This window comes from Manis javanica, chromosome 2 (genome assembly GCF_040802235.1).
Source record: "Manis javanica isolate MJ-LG chromosome 2, MJ_LKY, whole genome shotgun sequence".
Classification (NCBI taxonomy): Eukaryota; Metazoa; Chordata; class Mammalia; order Pholidota; family Manidae; genus Manis; species Manis javanica.
The window spans coordinates 33,457,512-33,473,379 of record NC_133157.1 but is presented as its reverse complement, the minus strand read 5'-3'; the positions used below and the strand labels follow the sequence as shown (position 1 = coordinate 33,473,379).

At 43.4% G+C, this 15,868-nt stretch overlaps 2 protein-coding genes across 13 annotated transcripts in view; one reads left to right on the top strand and one right to left on the bottom strand.

Moving 5' to 3' along the window:
• The window catches only part of POLR1E (RNA polymerase I subunit E), a 93,287-nt gene that overhangs the window by 49,243 nt on the left and 28,176 nt on the right, over positions 1-15,868 (top strand). Inside the window, exons 13-14 of one of the 6 annotated variants that reach the window (XR_012127310.1) lie at positions 6,270-6,330; positions 13,644-13,860. The exons of 3 other annotated variants lie outside the window; for them this stretch is intronic. The gene's annotated coding sequence lies outside the window, so the exon portion shown is untranslated. Of the gene's footprint in view, positions 1-6,269; positions 6,331-7,434; positions 13,861-15,868 lie in introns of all 6 variants that reach the window. 2 more of the 6 variants (XR_012127309.1, XR_012127312.1) reach the window with 2 other exon arrangements.
• FBXO10 (F-box protein 10) overlaps positions 1-15,868 on the bottom strand; it is a 45,920-nt gene that overhangs the window by 25,621 nt on the left and 4,431 nt on the right. For 3 of the 7 annotated variants that reach the window (XM_036996539.2, XM_017677582.3, XM_017677586.3), the window contains one exon: positions 1,232-1,822. In XM_036996539.2, coding sequence (XP_036852434.2) covers positions 1,232-1,816 — 585 coding nt within the window. In that variant the 5' untranslated portion in view covers positions 1,817-1,822. Of the gene's footprint in view, positions 1-1,231; positions 1,823-2,639; positions 2,780-4,147; positions 4,212-15,868 lie in introns of those variants that run through there. The other 4 variants (XM_036996540.2, XM_036996541.2, XM_017677583.3 and 1 more) reach the window with 3 other exon arrangements.

Genomic DNA, 15,868 nt, shown 5'->3' with positions numbered 1-15,868 from the left:
CCTGAAATGTGAAGGACCTAGAAACATACTCTTCTGAATCTGCAGACCAGCATAGTACTTGCTCACTGGTCCTTCTCAAATATTCCAGGCCTAAAAAGGAGGCCTGTAAGCTTCTAAGGAATCTGGCACAAAGCAGTTTCAAAAGTGCTTTGAATCAGAAGGCCTGGATTTGAATTCTAACCTCACTAATTATCAACCTGAGAAAGTTGTCTAGCATCTCTGAGCTTCAGTGCCCCTCACATGCAAACTGGGGACGGCACATCTACTCCTCCTACCACAAATGTTGATTGTGGGGATCAGATGAGACCCCAGATGGAACGTCACCTAGGATATGAATACAGGCTTTGGCTCCTAGCTGTGTCCTTCCTGAGTCTGAGACCTGGGTGTGTCCCTCAGTCCTGCTGAGCCTCAGTGTGCTCCTCTATAAAACCAGATGACACTACTCATCTTAATAATGGCTGTAAAGCAGATGTGTGGCACTTAGTAAGTGCATCATATGTGTTTGGTGGCATCATGATTTTTACAAATCTGAGAGACAATTGGTTGTTACTGGTAGTAACAGTGGCTATGTAACTTTTATTGACAAGGGACATAATCCATGTATTGCAGTAAGTTCCCGGACAAAGTAAAAGGTGTACACTGCTCTGCCAGGAGCAACCAGCACCTCAGCACATATTTTGCTTTGAACTTCTTGGTTTAGATGTGTTCTTAGATGGAATGTGTTGGTTGGACTGGTATTTCCTGACCCTCTCTCAGTCACCCTTGGTAAAAGCCTGACCTTCTTTGATATTCCATAGAGTGGGGTTCATGTTCTAAAGGTCACTGGCCCTGCATAGCCTCCTTCCTCACTGGCTTTCTTTCTGGACATACCACGAGGAAGCGTCCTCTGCGTCCTGTCACTAGGTGGCATGCTCCCAGACCTGGCTTTCCCAACTAGCAGCTCCACCTATGGCTCCAGTTGGTCCAGTTTGGAAGGGAGGAAGTACAAAGCAATTTTGGCCTCCAGTCCAAGGCTCATTTTTAATTACAGCTTTGCTAGGAATAAAGAATAATATTGATCTTTACTGATCCCTGTGCCTATTTCTCAGCTGGTGTGGAACTCAGAGGAATGTATTACAGGAAAAATCACTAAACTCTCAATTCCAACAAAAAAGGGGTGACAAACCCACTGAGAAGAGGCCAAGGCTCTGGGTCAGGGCTGCAGAGGCATCCCTGTGATACAAATACTCACCTTAAACATGAAGGGGGAGAACCAGGCCGGCATGAAGACAAGGTTGCAGAGACGTGTGGTTTGGCAGTGCTGATCAATGCTGGCCAGCAGGGCCACCTCGCCCAACTTCCCGTGGCCTACGATCTCCACGGGCACCTTCAGGATGATTTCCCCTTGCTCTTCATACACACCTGGGAACAGTACAATTCGGTCATACAGGCTGGCCATGGCCAAGGCACTGCCCAGGCTGTCAAACTCATGGCCTGGCCCGACACTCAGGGTACGGCGCTCTCTCCTCCGGCGAAACAGAGAAAAGCAGACAGAGGACTCCAAGTCCAGGGCATTCTTGGTCCATGTCTTGGAGGCAAGGTAATGCTGTTTGAAGGCCTCCCTCCAAGACTCGGGCTCCACATTAGGCTGGTTGGGCCAGTTAGGGTGGCGGCACTCTGTGCATCCCAGACACAGCTGCCGCCAGCGGGTGCTGTCAAGACTGAGGACCAGCTCGTACCAGGCCCTGCATACTAGGCTACAGCGGCCCAGGTCGGGAAGTTGCAGGTAGGCTAAGATCATGCGCCACAGCTCCAGTGGGAGACCGCCAGCCTCCATGGTCACCTAGGAGACACACAAAATTAAGAGGTTTTTGTTGACCCTGTTAATGCTCCCCCTTCTTAAAATATTCCCTGCCTTCTCCTGACCCCAGGGGTGAGCAAGTGGACAAGGCCTAGCCAATCACAGGACCCCATCCCTCCAATCAGAATCTTTCCCTGGGATTTTTCTACCTGGAATCAGCAGGGAAGATTGATTCCTCTTTGGTCAAACACTGTAAGGACATGACCTCAGAACTGCTAGCAGCCACATTCCCCACCTTGCAGAGAAAAACCTGTGGTACCAGAGCCAAGGAGAAACGAGGAAAGACGAAAGATGGGAACAGAAAAGAAGATAAAAGAAGAGAGCCCATGTGTGTGTGTCTTGGTGGCCATGATTCCAGACTCCTGAAGACGCCCTGGAACCTTCAGTTCTTCCTTCAATTCTGTGAGGTGCCTCAGTGGCCCTCCAGTAGTTTCCCTTTTTGTTTAAACTGGCTAGATTTGGGCTTCTGTGACTTGCAACTAAAAGAGTTTGGACTAATAGAGGGAACAGTTTCCTCACCTCCTTCTTAAGCTACACCTTTGGCTTTTTTAAGAGAAAATGACTCTTCTATCCCTTGTATAACCATTCCATATATTCATTCCCTTGGCTTCAACCACCAATTCACATACATTCATGACTACAAAATCTGAATCTCCCACCTCAAGTGTCGCTTCCAAGCTGCCATTCATGAACACCCAGTTGCCTGCTGGGCCTATTTGGATGTTCCACAAATAACTGAAAACTCAGCATCGTATCCAAAGCTAAACCTCAATTTCCACTTCAGGCCATTATAAAATACCTGCAGCTGGATTCTCCCTCCTGACGTAAATAATTGTAAAGCTGGACTGAATATGTGCTTTTAGGCGTGGGACAGCAAGCTGCACAGGACTGGTCTTTGAGAGAAGGGAGACACAGGTGAGTGCATGACTGCTCCAGCTTTTGTTCTGGGGCCCCTTCTCACTGTGGGCGGTGCTGCTGAGATGGCTGACTCTGGGAGGCAGGATACCAGAATGGTGTGAGCAGCACAAAGTTGGGGGCTGGGGGTGGGCGGGCAGTTTCTTGGCTGAAAGCTGGATTGCACACGCACAGGGCAAGACTTCATCAGGCCTCGTGGAGATCACCTGCTATGGGGTAAAGGTGACACTAAGACCACACAGAGCTGGGAGACAATGGAATCCCAGCCCAGAATACAAAGTGTTCACACTGAGACTCAGAAAATATATGCCACAGGAATAAATTCAAACTGGAAGAAGGCAACCAAGCCTGACAGGTTCAAAGGTTCCGCCAGTAACTTAACTGCCGGTTAGAATAAAATGTAACACTCTTAAAGCAGCAGCAGCATCACGTTGACTCCCTCAGCACATGAGCCATGAGACAGGGCAGTGATGGTCTAAGAAAAATAGAGTCCAGAAATAGATGCATCTGTATATTGGTCAATTAATCTTTGACAAAACATGAATGCAACTCAGTGGGTAAAGAAAAGCCTTTGCATCACTAATCATAAAAGAAAAAAAGAAAAGAAGTACCTAGGTTACTGCAACACCAGGTCCACTTGTCCCAAGTACTATGAGAGTGGGATTCTGCTTTTTCCCAGGCTCTGGGTTTTTTCAGGAAAGGATGCCAATAAGTAAACCAGTGGAGATAACTGCATGATTTACTGTTACCTACAACTGACTTGAATTACAATACCAGAATTACGGGGAGAAGCAGCAGGTCAGCAGTACCTTTGGTTAGATTTCATCAACCCTTTCATATTTAACTTTCACATAACCCATTCTTTCCTTCAGTGTCCTACCTTTGCACTCCACATCCCTCCCACATTTCCCCCTAGACCTTTATGACTCTGCTTCCAATTCCTTTTTCTAATTTGAATGCTGCTTTTCTCATTACAATGCCATTTGCATGAGGAAGGAGCCCTGCCGCCAGTGCTCTGAGTGGGTTAGGTGCCATTTATCTCGGCTAGGCCCTCTCCTCTGAGCATGTTCTTGACTCACCTCACTTAGGAGGTATTTTAAAAACTTTATTTTGCTCTGTCTCCATAAGGTCTTGGTGACCTGTACAGGATTCTCTGAATTCAGTGACTTTATATCTCGCATTTCTTCTAGCTAGTTTTGACCCTTCACATAGTCCCTTTCTGCTAACTCGCTCAGTTGTGTCCTCCCACAATAGATGAGCTCACTTACAGTATTTTTTAGCTGCCTTTGCCTTACTTCTTTTTTTCTTATATCTTGCTACTTCAGTTTCAAACCCCCAGAAGAACACTGTTAGTCCCCACCTCCACAAGCTCCTGTATGAAAGCATACACACCATCAGCCATCCAAGCAGTTCCTCCCGGCGGGCAGGCTCATCTTCACCAGGACCACTGCTGCATCTGGAAGGAGTATCTTTTGACCATTAAGAGCTTTGATCTACTTTTTAGATTCTTTTTCTCCTCATCCCTACCTCCCACTTCCAAATTCTTAGCTTCTCTGATTATAACTATCCTGTGCTTCCAGGGAGCACCATATAGTATGGACTTTCTGACACACTGTATCCATGACGTTCTTTCCTTCTGTAAGGGGATAACTGACGGGTGTTGAAGAGTGACTCAGCTAACCCTAAAGGAACCCTCTGTATAGCCTTCAAGGTGAGAGGCTTCCCTGTGGCCTTTTGCAAGTCTGCTAATGGTCACTATTCCAATTCTCAGGAGGACAAGAGACCCAAATCACAACCTCCCAAATTACCACCAGCAACTCTGGTAACTGTGTCTTACCTCACTGCTGACTTGAACTGAGTTTACCACATAAGACTATTTCAACTGGCCAACTTGTTGTGTTCCCCATGTGATGTCCCATAGCACCCAGCACTGCCAGTTCTGTCCCAGATGAGCTTCCCACCGTTACCATAACTGCCCATCAATAAGGAATACACCAGGCCGCCATGACTGAGTTACAGAGAATATAGCAGGGACCAAACACACCCTCTCATACCTAGCACAAAGTGCATGGTTAATAACAGTGTTTTCATGTAAATAAACAAACAGCGGAGAATGGCCATCATGACCCCACCCCAATTTTTAGGTGAATAATTGATTTTCACAAACTTCTGTAAATTTACTATAAAAACACAGCTTCAGTGACCCTCCCTCCCCACCCCATGAGATTCCTGCATCTATACAGAAATTCCTATGTAGAAATTCTGAAAGTTCTACTGTGAATAAAAAATTAAATAATAAAAATCCTTCTTATTCCTCAGTGTATTTGCTTTACAAACATAGCCCTTCTGGAGTGTGGGGGATACTGGAATGAGAAAAAAGTGATAGGAAATGAACACAGCTAATAATAACCTAGGATAGAAAGAATTAAGCTCTACAGCTTACAGAGCTCAAGAGGAAAGAAAATCTTTAAGCCAGACTTGGCAGGACTTCCTGTAACAATGGTTCTTAAAACATAGCTCTTGACCCTCTGCCTCAGAATCACTCAAGGTCTGTTCTTATGCTACTTCAGATCTGCAGAATCTATGGAGTGGGACCAATTACCTCCATTTTTACCAAGCTCCCTGGTAACTGTCATGAAAGGGCCCCATTCCACACTTGAATGCAGCATCCTCACTAAATGGCTCTCCTCTGCTATAACCTTCTCAGAGATGTGGCTCTCCCTATATTGTGAAGAGACTTATAATCTCAAAGCCAGATGACCTGGGGTCACGTTGTATGAGACACTGAGCAAGTCACTTAATCTCCCAGGCCTTGGTTTATAACCTCACATATATATTGGGGACCTGATACCACCCCAAAGGACTGCTGTGACAATTAAAAGATCTAGTGTACACTGTGTGGGTAATTAATTTCCCTCTTTCTGGGCATATGATAGGAGTACTCTCTGGTCTCTCTGGTTTGGCTGGCACCACACGATGAGTACTAATCAGTGATTTTTGAGTAGAAGAGAGATTGGCCACTTCTCTATGCAGCACTGAACTGCCAAGTTCAAGTGTCGATGAACTGCCAGATCATCCAGAACTCTTTTCCCCCTGGCACAGCAACAGGCAACATCTGAGCTGATGGCTAATCTGGCAGGATAAGCAGAGGTTCCACCAACCCAAAAGGGACACACAGCATGCGTGAAACATAACCTTTTGTTTTAGGTTAAGACACTGAGAATTTGGGGACTGTTACTACAGTATAACCTAGCCTCTCCTGACTGAGAGAGCATGTGAAATGCTCAAGGACACTATTATGAAACCCCTGGACGCCTTAAAACTGCGCATTCCATGTCTGGAGGGACTTTGGCATATATCCCAATACGGAGCTGAAATCTAGCTCTGATTTATATCCTCAGTTGGTCTCAGTTCTGCCCTCTGTGAGCCACTGGAGTTCTGCTCTCATGTATGTTGCAGGTTTGGAATAGGCCTTGGATGCCAAACTCAGAAACTTGTATTCTGTCTACTGTAGGTACCTCATGAGGGGAATGGCCTGATCAGAGCTATATTTTAAGAAGACCCATACTTGAAAGGTATGTTATCTGGAATAGTGAGGTCAGAAACTCACGACCTTGCAAATGTTAAATGACATTATCTTTCCCTCAGGATGGTATAAGGGTCAGTTTTGGGGGGTTCCAAGTAGGCTACTCTACAGTGGGAAGCAAAGGGTCTAGTGGCTGGCCTTCTGGGAATTTTTCATCTTTCCAAACTGATCCAAGTCCCCAGCTCTAGGCAGCACCCCAGGGGCCGAATCTAGGATGAGGCCAACAATGCTCTCCTCAAGGCCCCCTCAAGAGTTCAGGGTGAATTTCCTTTTATTCAAATGTCACATTCCCTATTGTTCCATTTGGCTTTATTTACTGTATCTTTACACTAATCCATGGGGATCCATGCAGCAACAGGGATTTCTATAACCAGGTAACACTTTTAAAAAAATGTATTCAAGTTTTGCCCTTCCTTTTTGCCACTGGGACCTCTGAGCTATGGAAAAAAAAAAAAAGGAATAAATTACCCCAGGGCCTGTGCACTGGAGTGTGATGTGAAGAACTGGAGAAACAAGGGTAGGATCCAGTTTGGGATGGGAAGGGGCAGGTCCTGAGGTATGCCTCAAGCTGTCCCTTTTTTTTTATGTGTTCCCAAGGGTGTGAGAACTCAGGGCTTCGGTGTGGCACCCTCCTAACTGCCCACTGGAGGCATCCACATGCCTCTGGGGGTGTCCCTAATCTCAGTGGGTGAGGCAGAGGCCACCCTCTTGGGAGGTGAGGCCCACAAGACCTGGCTCTCCACAAGCAGGCTCTCCTGCTTCCAGTCCCATGACTTGAGGCAAGTCCTCTAACCTTTCTGACCTTATTTTCTCATCTGTAAACAGCCTAACGATGGCTGTCCTGCTATTCCTCATGAGGATTTTGAGAACTTCCCAAAGAAAAAAATAATCTATTCAACAAATATCCAGTGACTGTGTACTACTGTGATAGGTACTGTTCTTAATACCAACAAGCAATAAACAAGACAAAGTAACTACCTTCACAGACAGACAATAAATTTTAAAAATAATAACATAAATGCTATGAAGAAAGATGAAGCAGGCTAAGGGAAGTGCCTGTGTGCATTTGCTTGTGTGCTATTTTATATTTTAGATAGCGTTGCCAAGGAAGGTCTCCGGGGAAATACCATTTGAAGCCATGGGGTGGGGTGAGATCACTACAGAGAGCGGAGAGAGAGCGGCGAGCATTTAGTAATATATGTAATTGTTGAATCATCATGTTGTACATCTGAAGACTAATACTACATATCAACTATACTTCAATTAAGAAAAAGTAAGCTCCTTATGGGCAGAAACTTTGTATCACTGCTTTGTATTATGCCTAGAACTATGCCTGGCCATAGTAGGTGCTCAATAAACATTTACTGAAGGAATGAATGTCACCATCATCATCTGATACATCAGAATAGCTGAGACTATTCAAACCATTAGCTATAGAATCCCTGCTGTGACAGAGAGCCTTGTGGAATAACAGAAATAAGTAAAACCAAGTATGTAGTCAACACTTGCTATGTGTGAGAGCTGCGAGGGAATCAGGAATATGATAAAGACCCCACCCTCGAGTTGGTAGGAGAGAAAAGACCTCTACCAAAAATACCTGGCTAGAAATGGCAGTTCTTGGGCACTCTCCTGTACCTACTGGATCAGAACTGGCATTTCAATAAGCTCACCAGGGAACTTGTGTGCACCATATGTTTGAAAAACAATGATTTAAAGTGTTGTCTTCATTCTACAGATGGAGAAACTAAGCCTGTGAGAACTTACATGACAAAAGACTGACCCCAAATCACTCTGCTAGAGAGCAGCAAAGCCCCCTTCTAAAGGCAGGCCTGACCCAAAAGACTAGGTTTTTCACCCTTAAGCCAATGTTTGTGGAAGAGCTGGCATCTGAGCCAGCCTCTGAGATATGGGTAAGACTGGGGCATCCAGAGAATGCAAGAAGGGAGACTGAAGGGAGAAGAAAGTCACCAAAGCCCTGGAGGTAGGACCCAGTAAGAAGCCCAGTCTGGCTGCAGCTCGGGGCCCTGCGGGGCTCAGCGAGAAAGGGCAGCTTGATGAGGTCACGGAGTTCTCATTAATTTTGGTGGTGATGGGGAGCTGCCTTGAGTCACAGCACAAAAGGCTCAACCCATACTGAGACAACTCTGACAGAATGGACCCAACAGGCTTCTAGCTTGGGCTCTGCCCTTCCCTCACTGGGTAATCTTGAGGGCAGGGCCTTAACAACTCTGCTTTCATGTCCCGTGTTTATATAATGAAGAAAATACACTTCCTTCCTACCTATGGGAGACCACGTCAGTATTCAAGTGGCAGGAACTTTGCTTTTAATAAAAAAGAGGGGGGAAAGATCTATGAAAGCCCAGAACTCTACTTAGTATCAACAAAGGGGGGGAAGACAAAGGGGGAAAAGATATTTTCCTACTACATTATGAGGCACACTAGACAATAGTGTAAATACAAACTGTATCAGTTGAGCAACTGTAATTGGTTAACAATTTTAGATCTTTAACAAATCAAAGTAAGTTTCCCTAGAGTTTTGTGAATTTTAGTTTGGAAGTACACAGAATGTAAAATATTGTGGACCACAAAAGAGCCTTGTACACATACCTATACTTACACACATACTATTGAAATTGAAACAAAACTTAAGACTTTAAAGATGACAGAAATCTCAGCTGGGCTTTTCATTTTTTCTTCAAACCTCAGCTCTCTTTATCCTAAGAAGTAAGCATCTGTTTCTTATTTTCGGCTTTGAAATTTGATGAGATAGATCAGAACACTGTGTTGTGATGTATGTATGGTGCTTTCAGAGTGTGGTTGGGAGCTGTAAGGGCCCCATCCCTCCTCCACTGCACTGCCTGCTTGTTGTGGGCTAGCAGAGCACACTGGGTCAGGAACCCCCAAATCTGGGTTTTGGTCCTGATTCTAATTCACTGGGTCACCTTGAGGGTCAGGGAAAGGTGTGTTTAAGGCTTACTAAATACCAGGTGCTTTTATGTCAGCTCAGTGACCACTTACAACAACCCAAGAGGTAGTACTATTCTTATCCCCAATTCCAGGAGGCAACAGTTACTCTGTTTTTCATTTAGTTAGTAAGCAGCACAGCTGCAGCTCCCAACGTGGGCGGGGTCCCAAGCCCCTGCTCCTTCCACTGCAATGGCCTGCCTCCAGCCCCCTTCCTGAGGTTCTGGGCTCCTAACTTATGAAATGATGGGAGAGGAGGGCCTTCTAACCTCACTGTTGCAGACACATAAACTCACAGACCATGAAATAAGAATGAATTTAATCCTGCAATTACTATGCATTAGAGTTTCACATGGTGTATGAGTCAGATTGACAGCAGTACTCTTTAGGAAGCCTGGAACAAAGATTTAAGAACTTAAGCCAGAATCTGTGAAAATCATGGCCCCTCTACCCGCAGCGGACCTTTGGCCAGCAGGCAGTAGTGCAGCAGCAGCAAGTAAACAGCAGACCTCCTGTGGACCCCAACCAAGCCAGGCCTAGGGGCGCCTCCCTCTGGCCTCTTCCCAGGCAGCTGGGCCTGCAGAGGGGAGCATCTCATCAGCCTCCTTCCCACTCTCTCCTGCCTGCCACTTGGCCACATACAGATTTCCCAGCCATTTCTCTTTAACCACTCTCAGCTTGAGGCAATTCCACACCAAGTGACTATTATTTTACACCCGAACTGAACTTTCAATGGACTCAGACCATCCTGTCTCAGCTCCCGCATCTATAAAGTGGGCATAATACCTTAGGGAGTTGTGAAGGCGAAATGAGAGAATTAATGGAAATCCTTGAACACTGTGCCTGAAACACAGTAAATACATGATAAATGGTGATGAATTCCTTTTCTCCTATGACTCCTTTCTCTAAATTCTGTTTCTCTGTATTGCATTTGAACAAACCCTCCAATATCTTAGAAAAAAAAGTTATAGGCAATAAGTCAGGGTTTTCTGTAGTGAGGTAGGGAACAAGGAGACCACAGAGGGAGTGGAGCTCACTGCCTTGGTTCCGGGCCACGCAGTGTGCGCAGAGGAGCCAATGAAGTTTGTAGCTGTGGACATGTGATGACAATGAGTGAGTTTTCTTTGCAGAACAGCATGACTAAAACAGCACTTGCAGCAACAGAAATTTACCCACGTAAGCACGGCCTCCAGGTTCTGAATATCAGTTTCTGGTGAGTCTTTGATAACAAGTGAAAACAAGGGAGGGCTTATCATAAGGGTATATCTTTGATGATTAAGGGTATGGAATTTTGTGGAAATCCAAGTATAGGCCCACAGTAGGGCTGGGTCTCCCAAAGTCTAGAATGAAATGTCTGGACCCACAGCAGTCCAAGGCGCTCAGTAGCTGAAGTCTGTGGGTGTTCACTTATCACAGGGCTCAGCCACTATCTATGGGTCTGCTCCAGTCTCTTCTTACTGGAGTCTATACAAACTTTTCTCACTGCTTACCTCACTGCTTCTACTTCCTCGTAATTTTGGCAAGCTAGGACTCCTCAAAGGCCTGACTCTATCTCATGGCTTCTCTCTATGTACCATTTCAGCTTCAGTTTCTGTAGCTTAGTGTCCTTCTGTAATCCCCACTTCAAATTTATGAGGGAACATGCATTTTTCTTCCCCACTAGGTCACATCATGATCTCTGGTGAGCCTGTGAATTGGCTCCTTTTGGGTCTGAAGTCCTCCTCTGGTCTGGCAGGTTTTGCCCAGGGAGTAGGGATAAAGCAGGATTTTATGGTAGAAAACATGGCTGTCTGGGGCTGCCCCTACATGAACAGGAGTTACAGATGTAGAATTTTCTCCGAAAGAGCTGTGGAACAGCAAGTGCACAGCTGATCTGTTGAATACATCTCCACACACTAGAGCACCCACACTGGCTCTCCTTCACCTCTGCTGCTGTGGACCACCAGGATGCCTTCAGCCCGCAGTGCCGAAGCACCCAATGGTCGGTGGGCGCAGGACCTGTGTGAGCCAACTCCTTCAAAGGAGCTTAGTGGCCTCATGAACAGGTGGTATCCTCCCCCTTCCATGAACAGATAAACTGAGCTGATTCTGATGGCAGCCTCTGAACTCTCTTCTTTCTTTGCCATCACTTTTCCAGCCATTGCTCACTCTAGGGGACCGTGGTAGCTATGACTTACCCTCCCTCTTCCGGTTCCTCAGAGGGACTCCACTCCCACTCGATTAAGTTCTAGAGGGCTTTCGTTCAGAGTGCCTTACCCTCCACCACACAGGACGAGCGCCTGGCCTGAAGTAGATAGTCAGAACACCCATGCCCCTTACCACGGATGGGGAAACCGCAGAAGAGGTCATCTGAGGAATGAAGCCAAATTAAGATAAGCAATGTTGAGCAACTGAGAGAGATGGAAAGAGGGAGCCCTAAAAATATTTTTTTGAGCCCCTGGGTCCAGCTATGCAGTTTTCTAAGCCAACAGATTTCCTTCTTAAAGTAAAGAGAGTCTAAGCTGATCACTTGCAACCAAGAGTCCAGACCAATACATAGTTTTCTCAAGTAAATTCTTCACTCTCTCACTTTTTTCCTCCTTCAACACATTGTGGGTCCTTAAATGACTCTAATCAAAGTTGACAATAACTAGCCTACCACTAAGTAGGATGGGGATGAAGTGGTGTAAGGTCCTTGTACTGTCCAAAAGAAGAATAGGGATATTTATCACTCCCATAACTTATCAACTTTGGTTAAATTAAAATTTTATGGGTAACCGTGAAAGAAGAGCAAGTACATAATGTCCAAACTAGTAGAAGGAAAAAAATGCAAGTGATTACAAATAAAGGGAAAGAAGGGAAGAAAGCTAAAATGAAGGGTGTACGTGCAGGACAAATGCATGGAAAGCATAAAATATGAAGACAGATTTACACCTAAATATATCAGTGGTTATATTAAATGAATATGAACTCTGATTAAAAGACAAATGCAGGCTATTAAAAAAGCCAATTATGTGCTACTTGTAAGATACATATCTAAAACATAGTGATACAGAAAGGATGATGCTAAAAGGAGGAAAAGAAGACATACCTTGCATAGATTAACCAAAAACGCATGGTATAGTCATATGGGTCTGCTAAATGGATAAAATGGAGTTTAAAGTGAAAAAAAACATTCTTTTACTAGAGATGAACAGGGCAACTTCATCACGGTAAGATTATTTCACCTGTAAGATATAACAACTTTATATTTGTATGCACTTGATAATAGGGCTCAAAGGTATAAGGTAAAAAAATTAAAAGGTGAAATAGACAAATTCATAATCACAGTTGGATATTTTAACACATTTCTCTTTATAACAGCTAAAATAGGTAAAAAAAAATCAGGATAAAGAAGACTTGAATATAATTAACAAACTTGATCTAATGGCATTAGATCAAACATCGAGTCCTCTAAGTGTAGAATACACATTACTTTCAAGTACACACATAACATTAATAGAAACTGACCATAAACAGAGTCCTAACAGAAATTTAAACAAATTTCAAAGAACAAGCTTACTGACCACAATCAATTAATAAAAGATAACTAGAAAATACTCATATGTTTGGAAATTAAGAAACACATCTCTAAGAAACCTATGAGTCAAAGGGAAATCACAATGCAAATCAGAAAGTACTTAGAAATAAATGACTGAAATACTACCTATTAAAACTTGTGAGCCTCTATTAAACAGTATTTGGAGAAAAATGTATAGCCTTACATGGAAAGAATAAAAAGGATAAAAATTAATGAACCAAGCAATCCATTTCAAGAAGGGAAGAAAACAAAATGTACCTAAGGAAAGTAGAATGAAAAAGAGCAGAACTTAATGAAATAGGAAACAACTTACTACAGAGAATATGAATGAAGATAAAAATTTGTTCTTTGAAAAGAATCTCTACTGAGACTGAAGAAGAAGAAACGGGAGAAAGCATAAAAATGTAATCAGAATGAAAAGGGAAGTATCTCTACAGATGCTGTAGACATTAAAAGAATAATAAGAAAATATTATAAGCAATTTTATATAAATTTTGAAACCTTAAAAGGGACAAATTTGTAGAAAGTATTACTAAAACTCAGAAATTTTTAATTGTCTTAGAACATTAAAAACATTGAATCTTTGGTCAAAAATAACATTAAAGATAACAAACTTCCAGAAACAGGTGGCTTTATCACTGAGTTCTCCCCAACATTCAAGGGACAATGGAGGGGAAACTAAATGGGACAGTGGAGGAGGTGACGGGTGTGTGTTAAAGCTCTGGACTAACTGCAGCGGTAGGAACTGCAGTTTGTCCTACTAACCTTCCTTTTACAAGTTTTCCCAGAAATTGTGACCAGCCGGAATCCTGGAGAAGCTGTATCTGGATGGAGTGAACTTAACACAAAGAGGCAATGTATCTGAATGGACTGCAGAGTATACTATTGGCACCCCACCCAGATCTTTACTGGCCAGCACACCCACCCCCAGCTAGAAGTGCCAGCTGATGACAACTCGCAGATGTCCCTTCTCCAGACAAACTGCCACTCACCCAGGTATATACCTCTCTTCCCCTTCTCCCACTCTGCTTCCCTCATTCTTTTCCTGAGCACTTCTCCCAGTATGTCACTTGAATAAGAATCCCCATTTCAGTCCCTGCTTCTACAGAATAGGATACACAATATCACCATTTAAGAAGGTGAAAAGAGAGTCACAGAGCAGAATATACTTTTAAAACATGTAACTAACAGGGGACAACTTTATAACCAAAATGTATAAAGAACTCCATAAATCAGTGAGAAAAATCAAAAGAGGTAGAAGACTTCAACAGGCAGTTCACCAAAAAAAAGGCCATCCAATTAACCAATAAAAAAAGTGCTCAAAAGTTGCAGGATACAAAATTCACACACACAAATCTGTGGCTATCCTATACACTAACAATGAACCAATAGAAAGAGAAATCAGGAAAATAATTCCATTTACAATTGCATCAAAAAGAATAAAATACCTAGGAATAAACCTAACCAAAGAAGTGAAAGATCCATACCCTGAAAACTATAAGACACTCTTTTAAGAGAAATTAAAGAGGACACTAACAAATGGAAACTCATCCCATGCTCTTGGCTAGGAAGAATTAATATCGTCAAAATGGCCATCCTCCCAAAGCAATATACAGATTTGATGCAATCCCTATCAAATTACCAACAGCATTCTTCAATGAACTGGAAAAAATGGTTCAAAAATTCATATGGAAACACCAAAGACCCCAAATAGCCAAAGCAATCCTGAAAAGGAAGAATAAAGTGGGGGGCATCTCGCTCCCCAACTTCAAGCTCACTACAAAGCCATAGTAATCAAGCCAATTTGGTACTGGCACAAGAACAGAGCCACAGACCAGTGGAACAGAATAGAGACTCCAGACATTAACCCAAACATATATGGTCAATTAATATACGATAAAGGAGCCATGGACATAAAATGGGGAAATGACAGTCTCTTCAACAGATGGTGCTGGCAAAGCTGGACAGCTACATGTAAGAGAATGAAGCTGGATCACTGTCTAACCCCATATACAAAAGTGGATTCAAAATGGATCAAAGACCTGAATGTAAGTCATGAAACCATAAAACTCTTAGAAAAAAACATAGGCAAAAATCTCTTAGACATAAACTTGAGTGACTTCTTCATGAACATATCTCCCTGGGCAAGGAAAACAAAAGCAAAAATGAACAAGTGGGACTACATCAAGCTGAAAAGCTTCTGTACAGCAAAGGACACCATCAATAGAACAAAAAGGTACCCTACAGTATGGGAGAATATATTCATAAATGACAGATCCAATAAAGGCTTGACATCCAAAATATATCTCACACACCTCAACAAACAAAAAACAAATAATCCATTTAAAAAATGGGCAGAGTTGCTGAGCAGACAGTTCTCCAAAGAAGAAATTCAGACGGCCAACAGACACATGAAAAGATGCTCCACATCGCTAGTCATCAGAGAAATGCAAATTAAAACCACAGTGAGATATCACCTCACACCAGTGGGGATGACTACCATCCAAAAGACAAACAACAACTGTTGGTGAGGTTGTGGAGAAGGGGGAACCCTCCTACACTGCTGGTGGGAATGTAAATTAGTTCAGCCATTGTGGAAAACAGTATGGAGGTTCCTCAAAATGCTCAAAATGCACATACCATTTGACCCAGGAATTCCACTTCTAGGAATTTACCCTAAGAATACAGCAGCCCAGTTTGAAAAAGACAGATGCACCCCTATGTTTATCGCATCACAATAGCCAAGAAATGGAAGCAACCTAAGTGTCCATCAGTAGATGAATGGATAAAGAAGATGTGGTACATATACACAATGGAATATTATTCAGCCATAAGAAGAAAACAAATCCTCCCATTTGCAACAACATGGATGGAGCTAGAGGGTATTATGCTCAGTGAAATAAGCCAGGCAGAGAAAAACAAATACCAAATGAATTCACTCATATGTGGAGTATAAGAACAAAGAGAAACTGAAGGAACAAAACAGCAGCAGAATCACAGAACC